The 19,768-nt window shown below is 41.9% G+C and overlaps 1 protein-coding gene across 7 annotated transcripts in view; it reads left to right on the top strand.

The window, feature by feature from the left end:
- The window catches only part of MAP4K3 (mitogen-activated protein kinase kinase kinase kinase 3), an 84,258-nt gene that overhangs the window by 59,353 nt on the left and 5,137 nt on the right, over positions 1 to 19,768 (top strand). For 4 of the 7 annotated variants that reach the window (XM_065733911.1, XM_065734299.1, XM_065734160.1 and 1 more), the window contains 8 exons: positions 8,268 to 8,328; positions 8,411 to 8,528; positions 10,985 to 11,043; positions 13,638 to 13,741; positions 14,537 to 14,708; positions 17,159 to 17,227; positions 17,354 to 17,446; positions 18,715 to 18,785. In XM_065733911.1, the coding sequence (XP_065589983.1) occupies positions 8,268 to 8,328; positions 8,411 to 8,528; positions 10,985 to 11,043; positions 13,638 to 13,741; positions 14,537 to 14,708; positions 17,159 to 17,227; positions 17,354 to 17,446; positions 18,715 to 18,785 (747 nt within the window). Of the gene's footprint in view, positions 1 to 8,267; positions 8,329 to 8,410; positions 8,529 to 10,984; positions 11,044 to 13,637; positions 13,742 to 14,536; positions 14,709 to 16,536; positions 17,228 to 17,353; positions 17,447 to 18,714; positions 18,786 to 19,768 lie in introns of those variants that run through there. The other 3 variants (XM_065733994.1, XM_065734228.1, XM_065734366.1) reach the window with 3 other exon arrangements.

Here is a 19,768-nt window from a genome sequence, read left to right as displayed (position 1 = left end):
GTTAAACATATCCTGAGAAATATCACTAATACAGTAATCCCTGCAGGCCAAACAGACCTACAGAAGTTTTTTGGAAAATGGCAAGGAAAACATGTAATGAAATTTATGCTCTCATGCTGTCTATCTTTTTTTCTTTAAATGCCATGTTCTACATTTCATTGTCAAATGAGGCTTTAAGGAAACATTGCAATAAGCATTTAAACACCAAGAGGTGCTAGTCAAGACAGCCAGGTCCGTGTAAGTGGAGAAATGTGTGACAACTCAACCTGAACATTTCAAGTACTGCTTTTCTTATATATATATATATATATATATATATATATATGTCATACAATTCAAACACTCTCCATATATATATATGGAGAGTGTTTGAATTGTATGACATATATATATATATATATATATATATAAGAAATATATATATATATATATATGGAGAGTGTTTGAATTATATATATATAAGAAATATATATATATATATATATGGAGAGTGTTTGAATTGTATGACATATATATATATATATATATATATATATATATATATATATCATACAATTCAATATATATATATATATATCATACAATTCAAACACTCTCCATCACAGTATGCTTACACAACTACAGAATGTCAGTCGAAACTGCAAATGAAATTCAGTTGTAGCCAGACTGTTAAGTTATTAGTATAGGTTTAGGTTTTTTATAGTGTGGTTAGGTTATGAAAAGACTTCAGGAATAGAAGTGCACCCTCTGTGCTACCCGTTTCCTATGTAGAATCATAGAACAGCTTAGGTTGGAGGGGACCTTAAAGATTATCTACTTTCAACTCACCTTCTGTGGGCTGGTGGCTATCTGCCAGCTGAGGCTGCCCAGACCCCCACCTCCAGGGATAGGGCTCCACAGCTGCTCTGGGCAGCTTTGCCAGGGCCTCACTGCTCTCTGAGTGAAGACTTTATTCTTAATATCTAACTGAAATCTCATTATGATTACAGTGAAAAAGGCTTCAACTCAAATAGTATTTTTGAATCCTCTTTCACTTTGCTACTTACTGTCACGGTGTTGTCCGTGACAGTAACCCAAAGGAAACCGAGAAGGGAGAGGGGAGAGAAAAAAAAAGAAACTGCGTCAGTGGCCGCGCGGCCGCCCGAGCAGAGCCGCGCTCCGGGAGGGGGAGGGGGAAACGGCGGGAAGAGATGGGTCTACAAGAAAACAACGGCACGATCTGAGAAGGAACGGTAACTTTTACTAAATCTAATAAAATTGAACAATTGAAAGAGAGAGAAAAATTTTCAAACCAAAAGCTATGAGCTTACGCTAAGGAGGACCCGCAGGGGAAGCACACGTGCTGAACCTCCACGGCAGCCCAGAGCAACGCGCCCAGACCGAGCGCCGCCTGCATCCGGTGCGGAGCTCCGCCCCTCTGCTGCTCCCCCAGCATTAACTCCTTAACTGCTGCATGATGCTCTGATGTGGAATACCGGCATCAAAACCACAAAACCACAACATTCCACCCCTTATTCCACATCATCACATCATGCTTAACACACATCTATACATAACCAAACAGTAATAACACGAGTTACATAGAAACATAGTTACATAGAAACATATATATATATACATACATACACACGTAATTACAGACTGCATTCCCCCAGCATCAAATTCCCTTGTGGGACACACTGGACGTCCCCATTTTTATCCATTACCCACCAGGTGCACCCAGGTCCCTGCGCAAAAACGGTTCCACGGAGGGGTTTGCCCTTTCCAGAGGCTGGAAGGACCCACACCGCTTTTCCCAACATGCTCCTCACATGTACCACAGGGACCTTATCTCCCTCTATGGTCTGTAGGGAGCTGGACTGTGTAGGACCCTCTCGGTTGACTGATCCCCTAGTGTTGACCAGCCAGGTGGCTTCTGCCAGATGCTTCTCCCAGTGCTTGAATGTCCCACCACCCATTGCTCTCAACGTGGTTTTTAACAACCCGTTGTAGCGCTCGATCTTACCAGCAGCTGGTGCATGGTAGGGGATATGGTAGATCCATTCAATGCCGTGTTCTTTGGCCCAGATATCCACAAGAGAATTTTTGAAATGAGTCCCATTATCGGACTCAATTCTCTCTGGAGTGCCATGTCTCCATAGGACTTGTCTCTCAAGCCCTAAGATGGTGTTTCGGGCGGTAGCATGGGGTACTGCGTATGTCTCAAGCCACCCAGTGGTCGCCTCCACCATGGTGAGCACGTAACGCTTACCATCGCGAGTTCGTGGCAAGGTGATATAATCAACCTGCCACGCCTCCCCATATTTATACTTTTCCCATCGCCCTTCCTGCCAGAGGGGTTTCATCCTCTTGGCCTGTTTAATTATGGCACATGTGTCACAGTCATGGATAACCTGTGCAACGGCATCCATAGTTAAGTCCACCCCTCGGTCTCTAGCCCACTTATAGGTCGCATCCCTTCCTTGATGGCCTGACGTCTCATGGGCCCACCGAGCTAAAAATAGCTCTCCTTTGTTCTGCCAGTCCAAATCGATCTGAGACACCTCAATTCTGGCAGCTCGATCTACCTGATGGTTATTTTTCTGCTCTTCAGTAGCTCGATTCTTGGGCACATGAGCATCTACATGGCGCACCTTTAAACCCAACCTTTTTGTTCGGGCAGCAATGTCTTTCCACAGTTCAGCAGCCCAAATAGGTTTACCCTTCCGTTGCCAGTTGTCCTGTTCCCACTGCTGCAACCACCCCCATAAAGCATTTGCCACCATCCAAGAGTCAGTATAAAGATATAGCATGGGCCACCTCTCCCGTTCAGCCACATCTAAGGCCAGCTGGACGGCCTTTACCTCCGCAAATTGGCTTGACTCTCCTTCTCCTTCAGTGGCCTCTGCAACTCGTCGTGTGGGGCTCCACACAGCAGCCTTCCATCTGCGATGCTTCCCAACAATACGACACGATCCATCAGTGAAGAGGGCATAGGTCTTTTCATTCTCTAGTAGTTCGTTATATGGTGGGGCCTCTTTAGCACGTGGTATCTCCTCTGATGGGGATGTTCCAAATTTCTTGCCTTCAGGCCAGTCCATGATCACCTCCAGGATTCCTGGACGGTTGAGGTTCCCCATCCGAGCTCGCTGTGTAATCAGTGCAATCCACTTACTCCAGGTGGCATCGGTAGCATGATGGGTGGGGGGAACCTTTCCTTTGAACATCCAATTCAGCACTGGCAGTCGAGGTGCCAGGAGGAGCTGTGTCTCAGTACCAATTACTTCAGAGGCAGCCCGAACCCCCTCGTATGCGGCCAAAATCTCCTTCTCAGTTGGAGTGTAGCACTCCTCTGAACCCCTGTACGCTCTGCTCCAAAATCCAAGGGGTCGGCCTCGGGTCTCCCCAGAGGCTCTTTGCCACAGACTCCAAGTGGGACCTTTCTCTCCAGCAGCAGTGTAGAGGATGTTTTTCACATCCTGTCCCAACCGAACTGGCCCCAGGGCCACAGCACGGGCTATCTCCTGCTTGATTTGCTCAAAGGCCTGCTGCTGTTCAGGACCCCATGCAAAATTATTCTTTTTCCGAGTCACTTGATAGAGGGGGCTTACTATGAGGCTGTAGTTTGGGATGTGCATCCTCCAAAAACCTACTACACCCAGAAAAGACTGTGTCTCTTTCTTGCTAGTGGGTGGTGACATACTGGTGATTTTGTCAATCACATCTCCTGGAATGTGACGACGTCCATCTTGCCATTTTACTCCTAGGAATTGAATTTCTTGGGCAGGTCCCTTCACTTTGTTCCGTTTAATAGCAAAACCAGCACCCAGAAGAATTTGGATTATTTGCTCTCCTTTTTTAAAAACTTCCTCTGCTGTATCACCCCACACAACAATGTCATCAATATACTGGAGGTGCTCAGGTGCCCCACCCTGTTCCAGTGTGGTTTGAATCAGCCCATGGCAGATGGTTGGGCTGTGTTTCCACCCCTGGGGCAAACGGTTCCAGGTGTACTGAACGCCCCTCCAGGTGAAAGCAAACTGTGGTCTGCACTCTGTGGCCAAAGGAATAGAAAAGAATGCATTGGCAATGTCTATAGTGGCATACCACTTGGCTGCTTTTGACTCCAGTTCATACTGCAGCTCCAACATATCTGGCACAGCAGCACTCAGTGGGGGTGTGACCTCATTCAGGCCACGGTAATCTACCGTCAGCCTCCATTCTCCACTGGCTTTACGCACTGGCCATATGGGGCTGTTAAAAGGTGAGTGAGTCTTGCTGATCACTCCCTGGCTCTCTAGCTGACGGATCAAGTTATGAATGGGGAGCAAGGAATCCCTGTTGGTGCGGTACTGCCGTCTGTGCACTGTTTTTGTAGCGATAGGTACCTGCTGCTCTTTCACTTTCAGTACCCCCACAACAGACGGATCTTCTGACAGGCCAGGTAAAACAGACAGCTGCTGAATGTTGTCTGCATCTACAGCAGCTATTCCAAAAGCCCATCGGTACCCCTTGGGATCCTTGAAATGTCCCCTTCTGAGATAGTCAATACCGAGTATGCATGGAGCCCCCTGTCCAGTCACTATGGGATGCTTCTGCCAGGTTTTACCGGTGAGGCTTATTTCTGCCTCCAACACAGACAGTTCCTGAGAACCCCCAGTCACTCCAGAAATATGAATCAACTCTGTCCCTTTATAACTCGAGGGCATCAGAGTGCATTGTGCACCAGTGTCCACCAGTGCCTTATATCTTTGTGGCTCTAATGTGCCAGGCCATCTAATCCACACAGTCCAATACACTCTGTTATCCCTTTCCCTCCCCTGGCTGAGGGCAGGGCCCCTCTATTGGTTACCTGCAGTGACGGGAGCAATTTCATTGGTGGCTGATCTCTGCTGTAGTTCTCTCACCCGTGCTCGCAGTACAGGAGTGGGTTTTTTATGCCACTTCCTCATGTCCTCTCCGTTTTCTCGTAAGAAGCTCCACATGGCCACACGTGACATGATGTTACTGCCGTCATTTGCTCGTGCAGAGGGGCGGTTGCCTTTGGTGGCCGAGACTTTCAACAGTTTGATCAATTGCTTCATCAGATTCTTTGGGTCATGCTCGTCTTCATCAGGTGTTTCCAACACTGACACAGGTTCATCCCTATTCATCAGTAATGACAGTTCGTCCAGTATAGTTTTCTGTGTCTCCTTAATCTCACCTACTTCTTCTGCTACTATAGCTGCAATGGAAGCACGTGATGGTGGAAACTGCTGTTCAAAGTTTTGGAGTGTAATAGTCAATTCATAAACTGGGAGTCTCCTGTCTTGACCCTCGAATCTATGGAACATTGCTACCAGTGTACTTGCGTACCTCTCTGGTGCTGTTTTTGAGAGCTTGCGATATACATCAGGTGTGCACCTTACTCTATCAGGATCACGGTCCTGGTGTGGATTGTTAGGGACGAAATTGGGATCATACAGCATCTCTACTATGGCTGTTTCTCTCAAAAATTGGATGCCTTTCTCCACGGTGTTCCATCTTTCCACCTTAGGCTCCAGATCATCTTTGTAAGGGTATCTATCCTTTACAGCCACTAGGACTCGTTCCCAGAGGGTAGCGACTCCATTCAGACATCTGCCAATTCCTCTGTCGATAGCTGGGTCTCGGGCAATGCTTGCCAGTTGGCGGGCTTCACTGCCATCTAGGGACACGCTGCTGGCACCGCTGTCCCAACACCGCAGCAACCAGGTGACAATAGATTCACCCGAGCGCCGTACAAACTCCTTTCTTGAACCTTGTATTTCAGTCATCTTTAGGGGCCGACGAGTAGTGGTAACAGTGACTCCATCATCATCGCTGTCTTCTCCATGTCTCTCACTTTTCTTAGTGGCCTTTTTAGGTGGTGGTGGTGGTGGTGGTGCTGAGGAGGGCCCCTCGCCGGGATCTTCCTTTTTTTTCTCTGCTTCTTCTTCTTTCCGTTCTAGGCGCGAGGACGGCCGTGTCCATTTCTGGCCTTCCACAGGGGCAACCGACACTGATACCGGTGCTTCCTGTGATTGGTCAGGTCTAACTTCGAGGTTTTCATTTTTGCTTTGGACCTTGGTTTGGAAACCATTTCTCTCCAGAATATCAATTATGGCTCGATAAGCACAAGCCAGACCCCAAACAATACATTCCTTCTCAGATCGTCCTGAGTCCCATGACTCCTTACCTAAACACTCACTGAATTTCTCAGGGTCCCACAGGTGCTCAAGATCAAAATTGCATAACACCGGGGGTCCCCACGCTTCTAATTTCTTTCCTAATTTTTTCCACCTTCCCTGCCATTCAACACTCTCTGGTTTTGAGGAAAGCTTCCTCCACATGATGTAAATTACTATTGCAGAGAGTGCATGCAGAAAAACAGATAACACAGTTGCCACAACTGCCGGGCTGACATCCTGAATATAGGTAAAGACCTGAAAAGAGTAATTGGAAACCGTTCCAAATGCCGCATAATCTGTCACGTTAGCCAGGGTGTTTAGGTAGGAGGCATGTAACCCCCTCAGCACACTAAAGTAGCTGTATATCCACACTACTCCGGTGCTGAACGCGAGGAGCTTAAAAAGACGCCAGCATGCTGTAAGGTACATGAAAAACCTTAGTCCACTCTGCACCAGATTTACAATGGAGAGCCAATACTGCACTGCCCGCATTCTCCACCAATAATTGTCACGGTGTTGTCCGTGACAGTAACCCAAAGGAAACCGAGAAGGGAGAGGGGAGAGAAAAAAAAAGAAACTGCGTCAGTGGCCGCGCGGCCGCCCGAGCAGAGCCGCGCTCCGGGAGGGGGAGGGGGAAACGGCGGGAAGAGATGGGTCTACAAGAAAACAACGGCACGATCTGAGAAGGAACGGTAACTTTTACTAAATCTAATAAAATTGAACAATTGAAAGAGAGAGAAAAATTTTCAAACCAAAAGCTATGAGCTTACGCTAAGGAGGACCCGCAGGGGAAGCACACGTGCTGAACCTCCACGGCAGCCCAGAGCAACGCGCCCAGACCGAGCGCCGCCTGCATCCGGTGCGGAGCTCCGCCCCTCTGCTGCTCCCCCAGCATTAACTCCTTAACTGCTGCATGATGCTCTGATGTGGAATACCGGCATCAAAACCACAAAACCACAACACTTACCCTCTAGGTCTGATACAGCTCACTGTAAAAGCTGAAGTATTATTTATTCTTGGTTATTTTCTACTTCATTTCATTTCACTAACAGACAAAGCAAAAGTAGTATGCGTCTCCAGAAGTTACCACAGCTTCAAGATATTTCACTTTCCTGCAGAAAAATCTTTCAGTTAATTTACAGATCTCCTCAAACTTGTTTTGCTGCTCTTTTGTTAAAGAGTGAAGGAAATGTCCTGCTAGGTGGTCTATCTCAATAGTCGGTTTCCAGCAGTGGCAGAAGGAAGTGCCTATGAGCCCTGCTGCTGCCTGATGGCCACTCCCCTCAGGCTCCTCTGTGGTCCTTGAATTAGGTTTGGTGGAGAGCACGTCCCTGCCTGTTTGCCTTTGTATCCATTTATGGGCCTGTTGGACATGAGTATATCAAATCACCTTTACACTGTTGATACTGTCCATTTCTGTGACCACTTGTGACAAAAGCTCCAGAACTTACATGAGAGGAGGAAAAAAAGTATTTTTCATTTTTCTTTTTTTTGTAAAGGATGTTTTGGTAGTCACAGCCTCTTCTTGCTGGTAATTGTCTGGTAATTTGACAAATAGCAATTCTGCCTTGACCATTTGTTACGTTCCTTGATCACTTAAGAGAAATGTGTAATCATATGAAGATAAAAAGTCATTTGAAGTGACAGATTTAAATATTTCAAGGCTTTAGAATGGTGTTGTTTTTTGACTGTTTTTTTTTAAATTATTTTAAATTATTTTTACTGTAGCTTATGTTGTTAAGTGTTTCTCCTTTGAAGGAGAAAGGCTGGTAGTTATTAAATTTTCTTGAAAAAGAGTTGATTGATTTTTATTAGCCTGCGAAGTGTCAATTATTGTAGTATACTTTAAGACATGGGTATAAAATGTTCCAATTGTCTAAATGTTAATGTCTATGTTGAATATGATGTGTGTGCCTGAGATATACTTGACTTAACTCTGGAATCCAGGTAAATATTAATTGGCTTAAGCTAATTTCTGTTATAAAAAGCAAGTCAATATTAGTTTTGTTCTGTTGTCTATGAAGATGTTAATTAATCAAGATAATGTGTTTACATTTTGTGTATAATGAATTAAATGTTTGGTTTTCTTCCCTTTATCAGCTATTTCCTCGAAGGTGTACGTGGTTATACGTCATGAACAATTGCTTATTATCTATATCTGGTAAGTTACTCTGCCATCTTTGAGTGGTGGTGCAGGTATATATTTGTTTTCGTATTTGAAGTGTTTTTTTTCTGATTTCCAGGTAAAGCTTCTCAGCTATATTCTCATAATCTGCCAGGACTCTTTGATTATGCAAGGCAAATGCAAAAGTTACCTGTTGCTATTCCAGCACATAAACTCCCTGACCGAATACTTCCCAGGTAAGTTCTCCTTATCAGATAATATCAGAACATCTTGATTCTAAGAATCCAGGATATGGTTATGAAAGTTGGGAAATCCCAAATAATTTGGAGCTCTGTTCATACCTTTCCTTAAGTAACTCATGTGGATGTTAATCAGAATGTAGACCCCCCCTGTATTCACATGAATTGAGATGTGAATATATTCTTAATAGAGAAATGGTGTTTGGTACATTTCACCTTGTTGTTGTGAAGCCTTTAGTTTTTAGGCATAGCTTTAGGAAGGTATAGTCTAGTATGCCAAGCTGTCACTGTACCTGTGAAACAAAATCTTGGGTCAATATTGTGCCTGTGATATTTCAGGCAAGTAGAAATAATGATCTTAAATTAGTTACTTGCATGTGCTCTTTGCATTTGTTTTCCATTTTATCAAAAGAAAAAAAGAAAAAGTTGTACTTAAATGGATTTCTCCAACTTATCACTGGGGAGATGATCAAGGCAACCCTTACTGCAGAAGGAATGGGCTGATGGGCTGTTTTGAAAGCCAGGCAAAATAGAACTGGAACGCAGATTTGACTCTCGTCATTGACAAGTCATTTCTTGCAAGCCAGAGTGGAAGGTATTACAAGGAAATTTTTGTCCCCAGATGCTTACAGTGCATTATGTATGCAGTCCCTTCAGCATAATTTTCTAGCAAGAGCATGCAAAATCCCATAGACTGGATGCACTGCTGGCTGCCTAACAAGCATTTCGACCCCATTCAAATCAAAGAGAAGGAGATGGTAACACTAACCTAGTTTGCAGAGAAACTTCTTAAAGGGCATAGTGAATCATTGGGTCTTCTCATTGGACAGGGTTTTTTGTTAGGAAATTGTATTATAGCAGACCCGATTCTCGATTACCTTTAGTGCTACTATCAGCTTGCTAAGATTTCAGATTTGGTAAAGACTTCTTGTTCAGTCATCTGCAAACATAATGGTGCAAAACTTATCTAAAAATTGTGTTTTTCCTAGAGGTTGAATTCTTAATTACCTAAGAGTTTTGTATTGAAATGTTGTTGTCTTTGTGTCTGCATAACAGCTGAGCTCCTTTGTCTTCCAAACTAACTTCATTTGAGTGGCTTTGGGTTGAGGATTGTTAGCAGCAGTGGACTGATAACCGTAATAATTACATGGGTCACATAAGGAACAAATTCAGGCAGTTTTTGACCTGAAATAATACCTCACCTAGGTTCCAGAAGGCTTGGAAAAGATTTCCTGTTTGGTCTTGTTGCATCCCAGGAAAAATGTAGCATAACCTGAATGTGCAAGTGTCAAGCTAGTCATTCAAAAGCAGGACAGATTCATTTAGATAATCTATTTTGTTGTCTTATCCTTTAGCTGTAAGGCATCAGGGTAGTAATATTAGCCAGGCAGACTACCAGAATTACATTTGAGTTATATGGAAGACCACAGTTTTTGTTCCTTACCAAGCCATAAAGTATATTCTTTGGCAAGGTCATGGATACTATGGTGATGAGTACTATATGAAATAATGGAAGGTAAACTAAAAACAGTTTCCTGTAGAGAAAATGCGAAGCAAAATAAAATTTAAATTTATTATGTAAGTTTCAGTATGGTCATCTGCCAAATGGTTGAAGCTCAGTTTATGATACTTGGTAGACAAGCATTCAGAAGCAGAAAATAAGTCTGTGGTAAATCTCCAGTCCAGCTTCCTTATTTTGAGCGTCCCTGAGTAGGTTTTTTCAAGCCTTCCTTGACTTCTCCCATCCTAAATTTGTGATTAATACTATTTTTGTGCATCTCAGTCCTACTGTGTTGTTAGTCATTTCTGTACAACTTCATTTGAAATACTGTGCAGTGTTTTCGTGGTTCATAGCTTTGACTGCAGCATCAGTTGTTCCACAAACTCCTGTCTTTTTTGAACCATCAGTCAAATCAGTAATTTTCATTGTCAAGGCTACTTTCATAGTTTGTTGTCTTCTAGTATGTTCAGAAGCACTGACTCCAGCAAAAAACACTATCTACCTTGGCTTCTTTCTTAATTTTTCAAGCAGTTATTTTCATGTTTTCTCAGGGAATGTGCCCTGCACAGGAAATAAAATCTTGCAAAGCTGCCTTCCTATCCTTCTTCAGACCTTCTCTTGAAACTCATGCTGCCCTGCCTATGAAAAGCTTTGAAAACTTAAGGTGCTAGTTGGAAATGACAGTGGCTCAGCAACCTACCCAGTATGCCCTAATTTCCCACACGCCTTAGATGTAACAGGTTACAGATTCTTTTCTAACTGCGTTCATAATGCTGCATAATTCAGTGCTTGAAAAGAGATCATCTTGTGTGTTCTAAGTATGTTGTTTTGAGAAGAGAGAGACAAAACAGATGTTTTTCTGATGGGCAAATATAACTCACAGCAGCAACTTTCTGAAAGGAAATTCAGTTATTTTAGTTGATTGATTGATAATTCTGTGTTTATCTTGCAGGAAATTTGCTGTATCTACAAAAATTCCTGACACTAAATGGTGTCAAAAATGTTGTGTCGGTAAGTAAAGATCTGCAGAATAAGCTCTGATAAACAGTATAAGTGGTAGCAGTATTAAGACTTAGAACTTTTCAGAGAAGAGGCTTTTCTATAATTATTGTGAAACTATGCATCTGCAGACAGTGAACTCGTTCACATCAGTCCTTTGCATTTAGGCAGTGAAAACTTCCCCATTTCTCTCTTCATTTTAAAAGATAAAGACAATTCTCAAGAAAATGCAGGGAAGCAGAATGCATCAAATTTAAACCAGCCCTCAGAAAGAAACTAATCTCCATGGATGGAGTGCAATTTAAAAGAAGTTATCCGGTTAAGTAGCCTGACTTCTTACCAGAAGTTCTAATTATTAATAGTGGTTGCTGAAAACAGAGGTTTTTTTTAATCTTTCAAGTCTTTATAATATCTTTGGAGTGCTGACTGCCTAAAACTTAAATATGCAATCTGTTAAGAAGTGTTTTTTAAATGGGGGAGTTGACACCAGGAGATCATTCAGAGTTGTAACAGTACTTTGGTATGAGGAATTATACGGAAGATTTTGAATGGAAAGTGAGCATCTGTCACTCACCCTGATGAAAAGTAAAAATCTCCCTAATTGTGCTAAAAAAATTCCTACATATGTTATCACTTCTGTGCCCAGTTTGCCTGTTAAAACTTGACTTCTGGGATACAAATCCTCAAGGGTGTGGTAGGGCATTAACATTGCGTACTGTGTACGTGGAGGCCTTGCCTTAGTTGAGGCGCCTGGTCTATCTGTGAATGTTAATGGATGCTGAAAGAATACTCCCAGCCTCCCACTCCTGTGTGTACTGGATGTGATCTAGGGGTGTGGAGTCACAAAAGGCAGATCTAAGGGGAGAGGTGACAGATCCCCTGCCCTGGGCCCTGCTTACTGCATGCAGCCTGGGTCTGTATTGCTGCAGGCGGTGTATGTGATGATCTCTTTGGCCTAGGGAAATCAGCAGGGCTGTAGGAGGCAGAAAAAGACCAGAAGTTCTGGTCTTCTTTCTCTTGTTTACAGGTGTTAGTAATTGCTTGTTCTGTGGTTTCTGCTGCTGAGTTCAGCCTTTCTGAGGGTCATGGCAAGTGCAACTTGTGCAGTTGGCTTGACTGGTAGTGAACAAGAACTTGGATTAATGAAATTGAGCTTTGGTGTTTAAGGTGCCAGTGGATTGGTAGTGGATTTTCTTGTCAGTGGGGGTGCAGGAGCATTATTTGCTATGTGTGTAGATAGTTCTGGGTTAGGGGCTTGTTACTTGATCCTTGTTGTTAATTACCTCATGGCTGATGTGTTTGCTGCAGTTTGAGATCTGATCTTTAGATAGATCATTCTGAAATTAATGGTTCCCATTTATTTTCTTGGAAACTACAACAGATAAAAGAGTGCAGTAACACCGTTTGATAGAGAGCAAATTCGCAGCTACGAAACACCATTAGCTATGGTTTCTTGTTGGCAGTGAACAAGAGCCTGTATGCCACACTTGTACAAATCTGCACCAGCAGATGTGATCCACTGTTGCCACTGTTGAAACACACTACCCACCACCTCACTCTGCTCACATCCTTTGTTGGATCTCCATCAGCGTTTAGCAAGCGTTGAATGTCAGTGGGTGCCATTTTCTCCTCATGGAGGAATTCACTTCCATGCTTTCACTTCATGTGAACTTCCATGTCAGATGTCATTTTGTCAGGCTACCCTTCTGCTGCCATCAGTCCCATGGCAACAAAATGAAATTCAACGTCTGCTGCCGTACCACCACCATCTGCCTTTGACATTGTGAGCCAGTGTAATTAAATGGGAGGTAGTTCTTAAGCTGTGCCTATGTATCCACTAAGAAGCTAAATTCTATCATTATTGTAGAATCAAATTTGTTTCACAGTGCTCACTTTTTCAACTTTATTGACCTCTTTCCATTTTTTAACTGAACGCTGATAAAAATACGAAGAAGTGCAGTTGAGTGGAAACTATGTGTCACTTGAAAACTGGATTTCATGCTGACCTGCAAGTGCTTATCAGAAATACAGTGCCTGGATTTCAGACTTACAATTATGGTATTTAAACTGCAGCTGTGCAGTTCTCCACAGTGACTGTTCAATTCCTGCTGCCCATGTCTCATAGAAAAGAACTATTCCTTAACAGCTCATGATGATTTGGAGATAATTTAGGCAAATCAACATGCTGGAGCAAGATGCTTACAGCATACATGCATATACCTTTATTAATAATTATTATTGCTGTTGTTCTTATTTAGCCCGTCTAAAATAGTAAATGTTGTCTACCAGTTCAGGAACCGACACTCAGCTTTGAGTTGAAGATGTCAAACATGCCAGAGCTCCTTGGGTGGGAGCTGAAGTTTTTGTGGCTTATTTGACACAAACTGCTGGTTGTTACACCTGGTAGAAAGGCAAGCCCTGCTCCGGCGTGCTCACTGCTGTCATTTTCTAAGAATGGGTGTTGACTTCTCAGCAGCTTCCTTCTATGAAAGTGGAATAGGAGGGATTATTTTCCAGAAATATGTGAACTGTTATTTAGTTGAAAATAGTTTATAATTTACATTTGCTTATAGTACTTATGTATATTATCTCTTCTTTTCTGACAGTGAGAAATCCCTACACAGGCCACAAATACCTTTGTGGAGCACTACAGTCTAGCATTGTTCTGTTAGAATGGGTTGAACCAATGCAAAAATTCATGTTAATCAAGGTAATGTTGTAATAGGATGAAATTCCTTGGTGTTTGATTCTGTTTATCTTGTAATGATTTGTTAAGTATTAGTTGTTTCTTGTGTTACTAAATAACAGTAAATTTCCAGGCATATGCTTTTGTCTCTTTCTGTTAAATTATGTTGAAGTTAACTACTCAAATGTCTGTGATACGTATTTACTAACTTTAAAAGTATAGGAATTTTTTTTTTGTAGTCCACTTCAGTAGGAGAGTGAAGTTCTCTGCATGAGCATTGTCATTTATATACATGTTAAAAAAAACTCTGGCCCTAAGACTGAAGCAAGGCCAGATGGAGAAATAACATGAGTTAAGAGTGTGCTTACTGCCCTAGTGGAGAGAAGATAGCCACTTGTTTGGTGCTTTGTAACTCTTCAGGTGCCCAGAAATGCTTGTTTTCTCCCTATATGATGCCATCAGAAGAGGTGGAACCAAAGTGGACATGTGATTGTAAAGAGGCAGCTGCTGTAACTTGGGAAGGTAGAGCTTAGAGATTCCAGAGTCAGAGAGAGCAATCCTGGGTATAGCACTCCTGTTCTCTGTGAACAGCTGCACAGAGCACGCATGATGAAAGACATTCAATCTATTTTAACCAGATCAGCATGAAGACTTTCTAATCTTCTCAACTCAGGCTTTCTGTATCTCTCAGTTACTGTTATCTGAAGAAGTAAGTCTTAAAATATATGGAATAAAATCTACAATTCAGTTTAAATAGCTAATAGTTACTCTGACTGAAGTTGCTTCCCTTCTAATATATACTTTTGTTTCTTAATCCAGCACATAGATTTTCCCGTACCTTGTCCACTGAGATTGTTTGAAATGTTGGTAGTCCCTGAGCAGGAGTTCCCTTTAGTCTGTGTTGGTGTCAGTAGAGGAAGAGACTTCAACCAGGTGGTGAAGTTTGAGACTGTCAACCCAAATTCTACCTCTTCATGGTTTACAGAAACAGGTTTGTGCATGCTGTTGTGATTATTTCAGAAATGTTCCTTGCTCTTCTATTTGAATAGAAGTACTAGAAAGGTAGATGCCTTTGACAAAACTAAAGCTTAAAATATTCAAGTAAGTTTTTTGTTTAAAGGGGTCCTTGTACCTGCTTGCTTGTGCACCCTTTTTTCTTTCTTTTTTAATGCTTCTATAATTGAACTGATTGAATTATTGTTAGAATCTCAAGGGTGGCGTTGCAGTTTTTACACTTTACATAAATAAGGCAGTGCATGCCTGTTACCCACTGTGCCATTATGTGCTCTACTCTGGCACTGTGATTTCTGTTTACTTAGTGGATTTTTATAGAACAACACTCTGAGCGATTTCTTTCAAAGCCTTTGTAGGTGTGGTTTGGCTTTGGCATAATGGCCTGTATGGTTAGGAATTGTGTTGTTGGCCTCCTGCTGAGGAGTGGCAATGTTTATGGAATAAGAAGGAATTAGGACTGCTGATACAAGGAATCCAAGCACCTGTCTGTTACTAGTGTGAGTGAGGAGGCCGCACCGTGTGAATAACAGTAGAAACTCTTGAAAAGGAAGTGTGCCAAGAATTACATTTCTAAAGTTTGCAAAAATCTCTCTAAACCTAGGTATGGTAGTGAGCTGAGTCTGGTTGTAGCTTGCAGGTATAGAAGGAATAAATAACTTAGTTATTGCTAGCCAAAGAGTCTGTGTTGATCCATGGAGAATTTGTATATGCCAACACAGGCTGCATAGGTGTGTATGGCTAATTGTATCCTGTGGAATCCACTAAGGAGTGGTTTCCAATGGAAAGGTTCCTGCTGACTGTTGTGCTGCTGAAAAGCTTAAAAAGTTTTTACAGAAAGCAAAGTGATCAGTGGTTGGACAATTAATGCACTTATTACTTCAGAGTTAGTGCATTTCATTGTCAAACTCCTGCATCCATTTTGTCTCTTCAGTAGTCAATAAAAGTAGCTTGCCAAGTAGAATTTCTTTGAGCCATAACATCTTGTTGTCGTTCTTTCCGTATTGTCTGTCAATATGTAAATACAAGAACAGTAATTCCTTCCCAGTTCCTTTCTATTTTATTCACATGGATAATCAAACCAAAAATTCTTTCCAAAAATACTTCTTAAGCCTGCTTGAATCATTTGTGTTCTCTCGTTATGTCTGTTACTTTCTCCTGCTTAACACTGATTTAAACTCTTGTGTTCTGTTGTTTTCTTCTTGTCCTCTGCTGACAGGAGGGCAGTAATGCGATCAGACACCTTTTTTTGTGTTTTTAAGTGAAGAGAGCATTTAACATGTTCAGACTTTGTTTGATGTTTTGTTTGTAAATGTCTGATGGAGATATGGAAAAAAAAAAAGCTGCTGTAGACTTTATTGTAGGGGTTTGCTTTCTCCCCTTTCCTGTTAGCTTCAGCCAGTGCAGCATAAGCTTCTGCATTGCATGATGTGGGTGCACAGACACATGTCTTCCAGTCTTTCTGTTGCATGCTTTCATCATGGCTATATCCAGCTTTGGTTAAGATCACACATTAGAAGTTTGTTAATGTTTTTAATGTAAATTTTCCAAGAGACCGAACAGCAGAATAAATGGTGGAGAGGCCATCTCCAGGAGCACACCCCTGACATTATCTGTGAGGGGATTTTAACTTCTCAACAGGACCGTGAATTTTATTAGTTATTTTAGATAATGTGCTCTAATTTCTCATCTTCATCAGATGTAATGAGTTTTACTTTTTGCAAAAAATAATGCCTACAGAATCACTGCAGCAGTGCTGAGTTAGTAAAAGCCATCTTTTGTGTAATTCTAATTTTCTAATCAAAGAGACCAAACAGGACTTCTCGTTTGAGTTGACATGTCCACTGATCATCTGTGGTCAGATTTCCCTGTTTGCTGTGATGGAGACTGCTGTAGCTGTAACTCAGAAGACAGGTTTGAAGAAGGAAATAAAACCCTTATTTATTTATTTATTTTAAAAATATTTGTGGATACAAAGTCTAAAAATAGCAGTAAGAATTAAGTTCTAATATAAAAGTCCCTAGCAAGATCCGAAATAGAGGCAGAAGCAGAATGGACTGAACATGGTTCAGATTTAGTGTGGATAGTCCGAGATGTACACGTTTTTTGCAACAGCAGTGTTAAATGAGACCTACAGAATAAAACAGTGTATGAAATACAGCATACACATGAGCTTGCTTTTGCAATATGGCTCAGGAAGGTCTAGATTAAGTCCATACTTTAATGTTACAGCTTCAGTTTTCCTGTCACAGTCAACAAGTTGGATAAATGGACGTTGCTCTCAAAGGGAAGAGAAATGTCACTGGCAGGATGACTGTTCTAAGCAGATAAAAGCACACTAACCCATTAAATTGTCTCAGTCTCTAGAAGTTCCATTTCAGATTTCATGGTAATTTATTTTATGAACTAACACTATCATTTTTTTTATAGACACTACAGAGACAAGTGTTGTACATGTAACACAGCTGGAGAGAGATACCATTTTGGTGTGTTTGGATTGTAAGTTTGAGTATCAGCTAAATATATACATACGTATACATGTTCATGCATACTGTATGTCTTCAAATTAGGTCATAGATTAACTGAAGATTAACTGTTGGTTGGTGTATCCTATTTATTGTCTAGGCTGCATAAAAATAGTGAATCTACAAGGCAGGTTAAAATCCAGCCGCAAACTGTCATCAGAGCTCACATTTGACTTTCAGATTGAATCAATAGGTAAGTTGGATTTCATAATCAAATAATCAATATTGATAAGCTTATTTTCTCTTAGAGCAAATAACTAGAGATGCTAACTGTCAAGTCTTGTGGCATGTGAAATGATCTCTCAAGCGTTTCGCTTTGTGTTGGATGGTTTAGCATGTTACATAGCGTGCTTCCCCTGGAGCAATCCAAACAGAGTAATAACTCTGGAGTCTTCCCTTGTTAGGCTAAATGGTCTGCAAATGACGGAGGCCTTCAGCCTCTAAAAGAAAGCTTTAATACAACCTACTTAAACCTTGTGACTCATTCATGGCTAACTCACCCTGCATGTGTGTTCATGCAGTCCGTCTTTGTAAAGCAGCTCAAAGACTAAATCAGTATACGTCACACTTCACATCAGTAACACCAGTTATTTTCTTATAAAGAATTTCAGTGAGCTAGATTTGTGAAATATATAATACATTTATATTGATAATTTTCCAGTGGTGTTGTGGAAAACATTGTTTCTGTGGCTCCTGTTAGTTAGGAATGAGAGGGAGCAAGCGTACCTGAAACTGCTTGCTGTTGGTGGTACTTCTGCCTGTGCTGTAGTCCTGTCTCTGCTCATCATAAGTGAGCTGCCACTGTCCTCCTCAGCCCTTAAAGTGTCTCTAAAGAGCTCTGCTTTATTTCCTGCATCCCGTGCCCTGATTCACAGAGGTTAGATGCTGGATGCAGGTGGGACAGATTATTCCATACTTCCTCTCTCTGTGAGGAAGGCCCTTGACACAAGATTGGAATGCAGGTGTCTGTAACGTGGTTCTGTCTGTATGACAAGGGAAAGAGCTGGGGAGTAAAGGTTTCTGTAAAGCTTTGCGTAGCTGTTGGATAAAGACCATGTTTGCCAGTGGGTGTGTGGTGAATTAAACATATCACTGCAGTGATACTTCCAAAAGTTACTGCTGCTACTTTCCTGCTAAAATCCACTTGGTATTTTCTGCAAGCATTAGGCTTGAAAAGGACTTTCTTTTGAGAGAGGACTTTTTTTAGGACAAAATCCTGGGCAGAAAGGTGTTTTCCGAGTTGTGTGAGGGAATATTTTTGAACCCTGCTTTTTAAATAAATGAATGCAGCTACTGCAGATTCAGTGATTCCTGTGAGATGTTTTGCAGTCTGTGTGGGAGAACGTGAAACCATAATATGTACACATAAAATTTTCAAAACTGCAAGCACTATACATTTGGCCTTAAAGGAAAGAGGTGGCATTATGCATGAAAACTGATTCCAGTGTTATTTGTTACCAGTCTGTCTACAGGACAGTGTACTAGCGTTCTGGAAACACGGCATGCAAGGAAGAAGTTTTAGATCAAATGAGGTGAGTAGTGCATTTTGCTTCAAATTCTGGTTCCGAATATAAGTCAAGCTCAGGATAAACGCGTGGTACTGTGGGCTGAAAAAGGTTAAAACCTTTCAGTGACTTCCTAGGTTAGACCTGGAAACTGGAGTCTCCTTCAAAACGTGTCTCATGTCATAAAAAGTATCCAAATCTAATTCTTGCTTACGTTCATTTTATTCAGCTTAAATTACTTTGAAGATCATTGCTAGTAGCCTCTTAGCCTGCCCCAGGTGGATGTCTGAATTTTTTGGGCTTTGCCAGTCGTTGTAATGTGTAAAATTGCACCAAATCATTGTAAACACCTTCCTGACTCCTTCTGCTGCACATTTTATGTGCCCAGGTGTTAGTGAGGATTTGAATGAGTCTTTTCATTTGCTTTTTCAAAGAATTCTTACAGTGTTCAGCAGCTGGTTCATCACTGTCACATTTGCTGAGAGAGTTCATTACCACTGGTTGTATTCTGAGGCACGCACATAGTCGCACCATGCCAAACTTAGATATTCCACATTGTTACACCACTGCATTTATTTGCACAGAGCTACAGCTGACCTAGTCTACACTGACAGTAATCCTGCTCTGTGTGGGGAGCTGGTCAGACTGTTTTCTGTTTCCAAGTTTACAAATGCTCTTCATGGTATTTTTGCATGGTAAATCACCAGGCACGATTGTCCTTTTCCCAAGAACTCATAATGTTAAGTAAGCTGCAGGTCCTGTGCTGTTAGTGCAGAGCGTGAGGAGGAGATGATGCCGCTAGGCACTTGTCCAGCTCCAGACTGCTGCTAGCAGCATTGTGCAAAGCTCAGCATGTTACTCCACCCGCTGGCACTCAGAAGCTCTGATCCAGTTGTGAGAGGACGTGCCCCAGAGTGCTGCTGCATCAATGGCTGTGTTACATTGTTTATGTAAAACATAAGGAACACTGTTTTCTTGGTTTGTTACAACCAAGTCAAAGCCGGCATCCA

This window comes from Cyrtonyx montezumae, unplaced genomic scaffold (assembly GCF_038088225.1).
Source record: "Cyrtonyx montezumae isolate F1298 unplaced genomic scaffold, pur_monq_1.0 scaffold_0, whole genome shotgun sequence".
Taxonomy (NCBI): Eukaryota; Metazoa; Chordata; class Aves; order Galliformes; family Odontophoridae; genus Cyrtonyx; species Cyrtonyx montezumae.
This window is presented reverse-complemented; position numbering and strand designations above follow the sequence as displayed.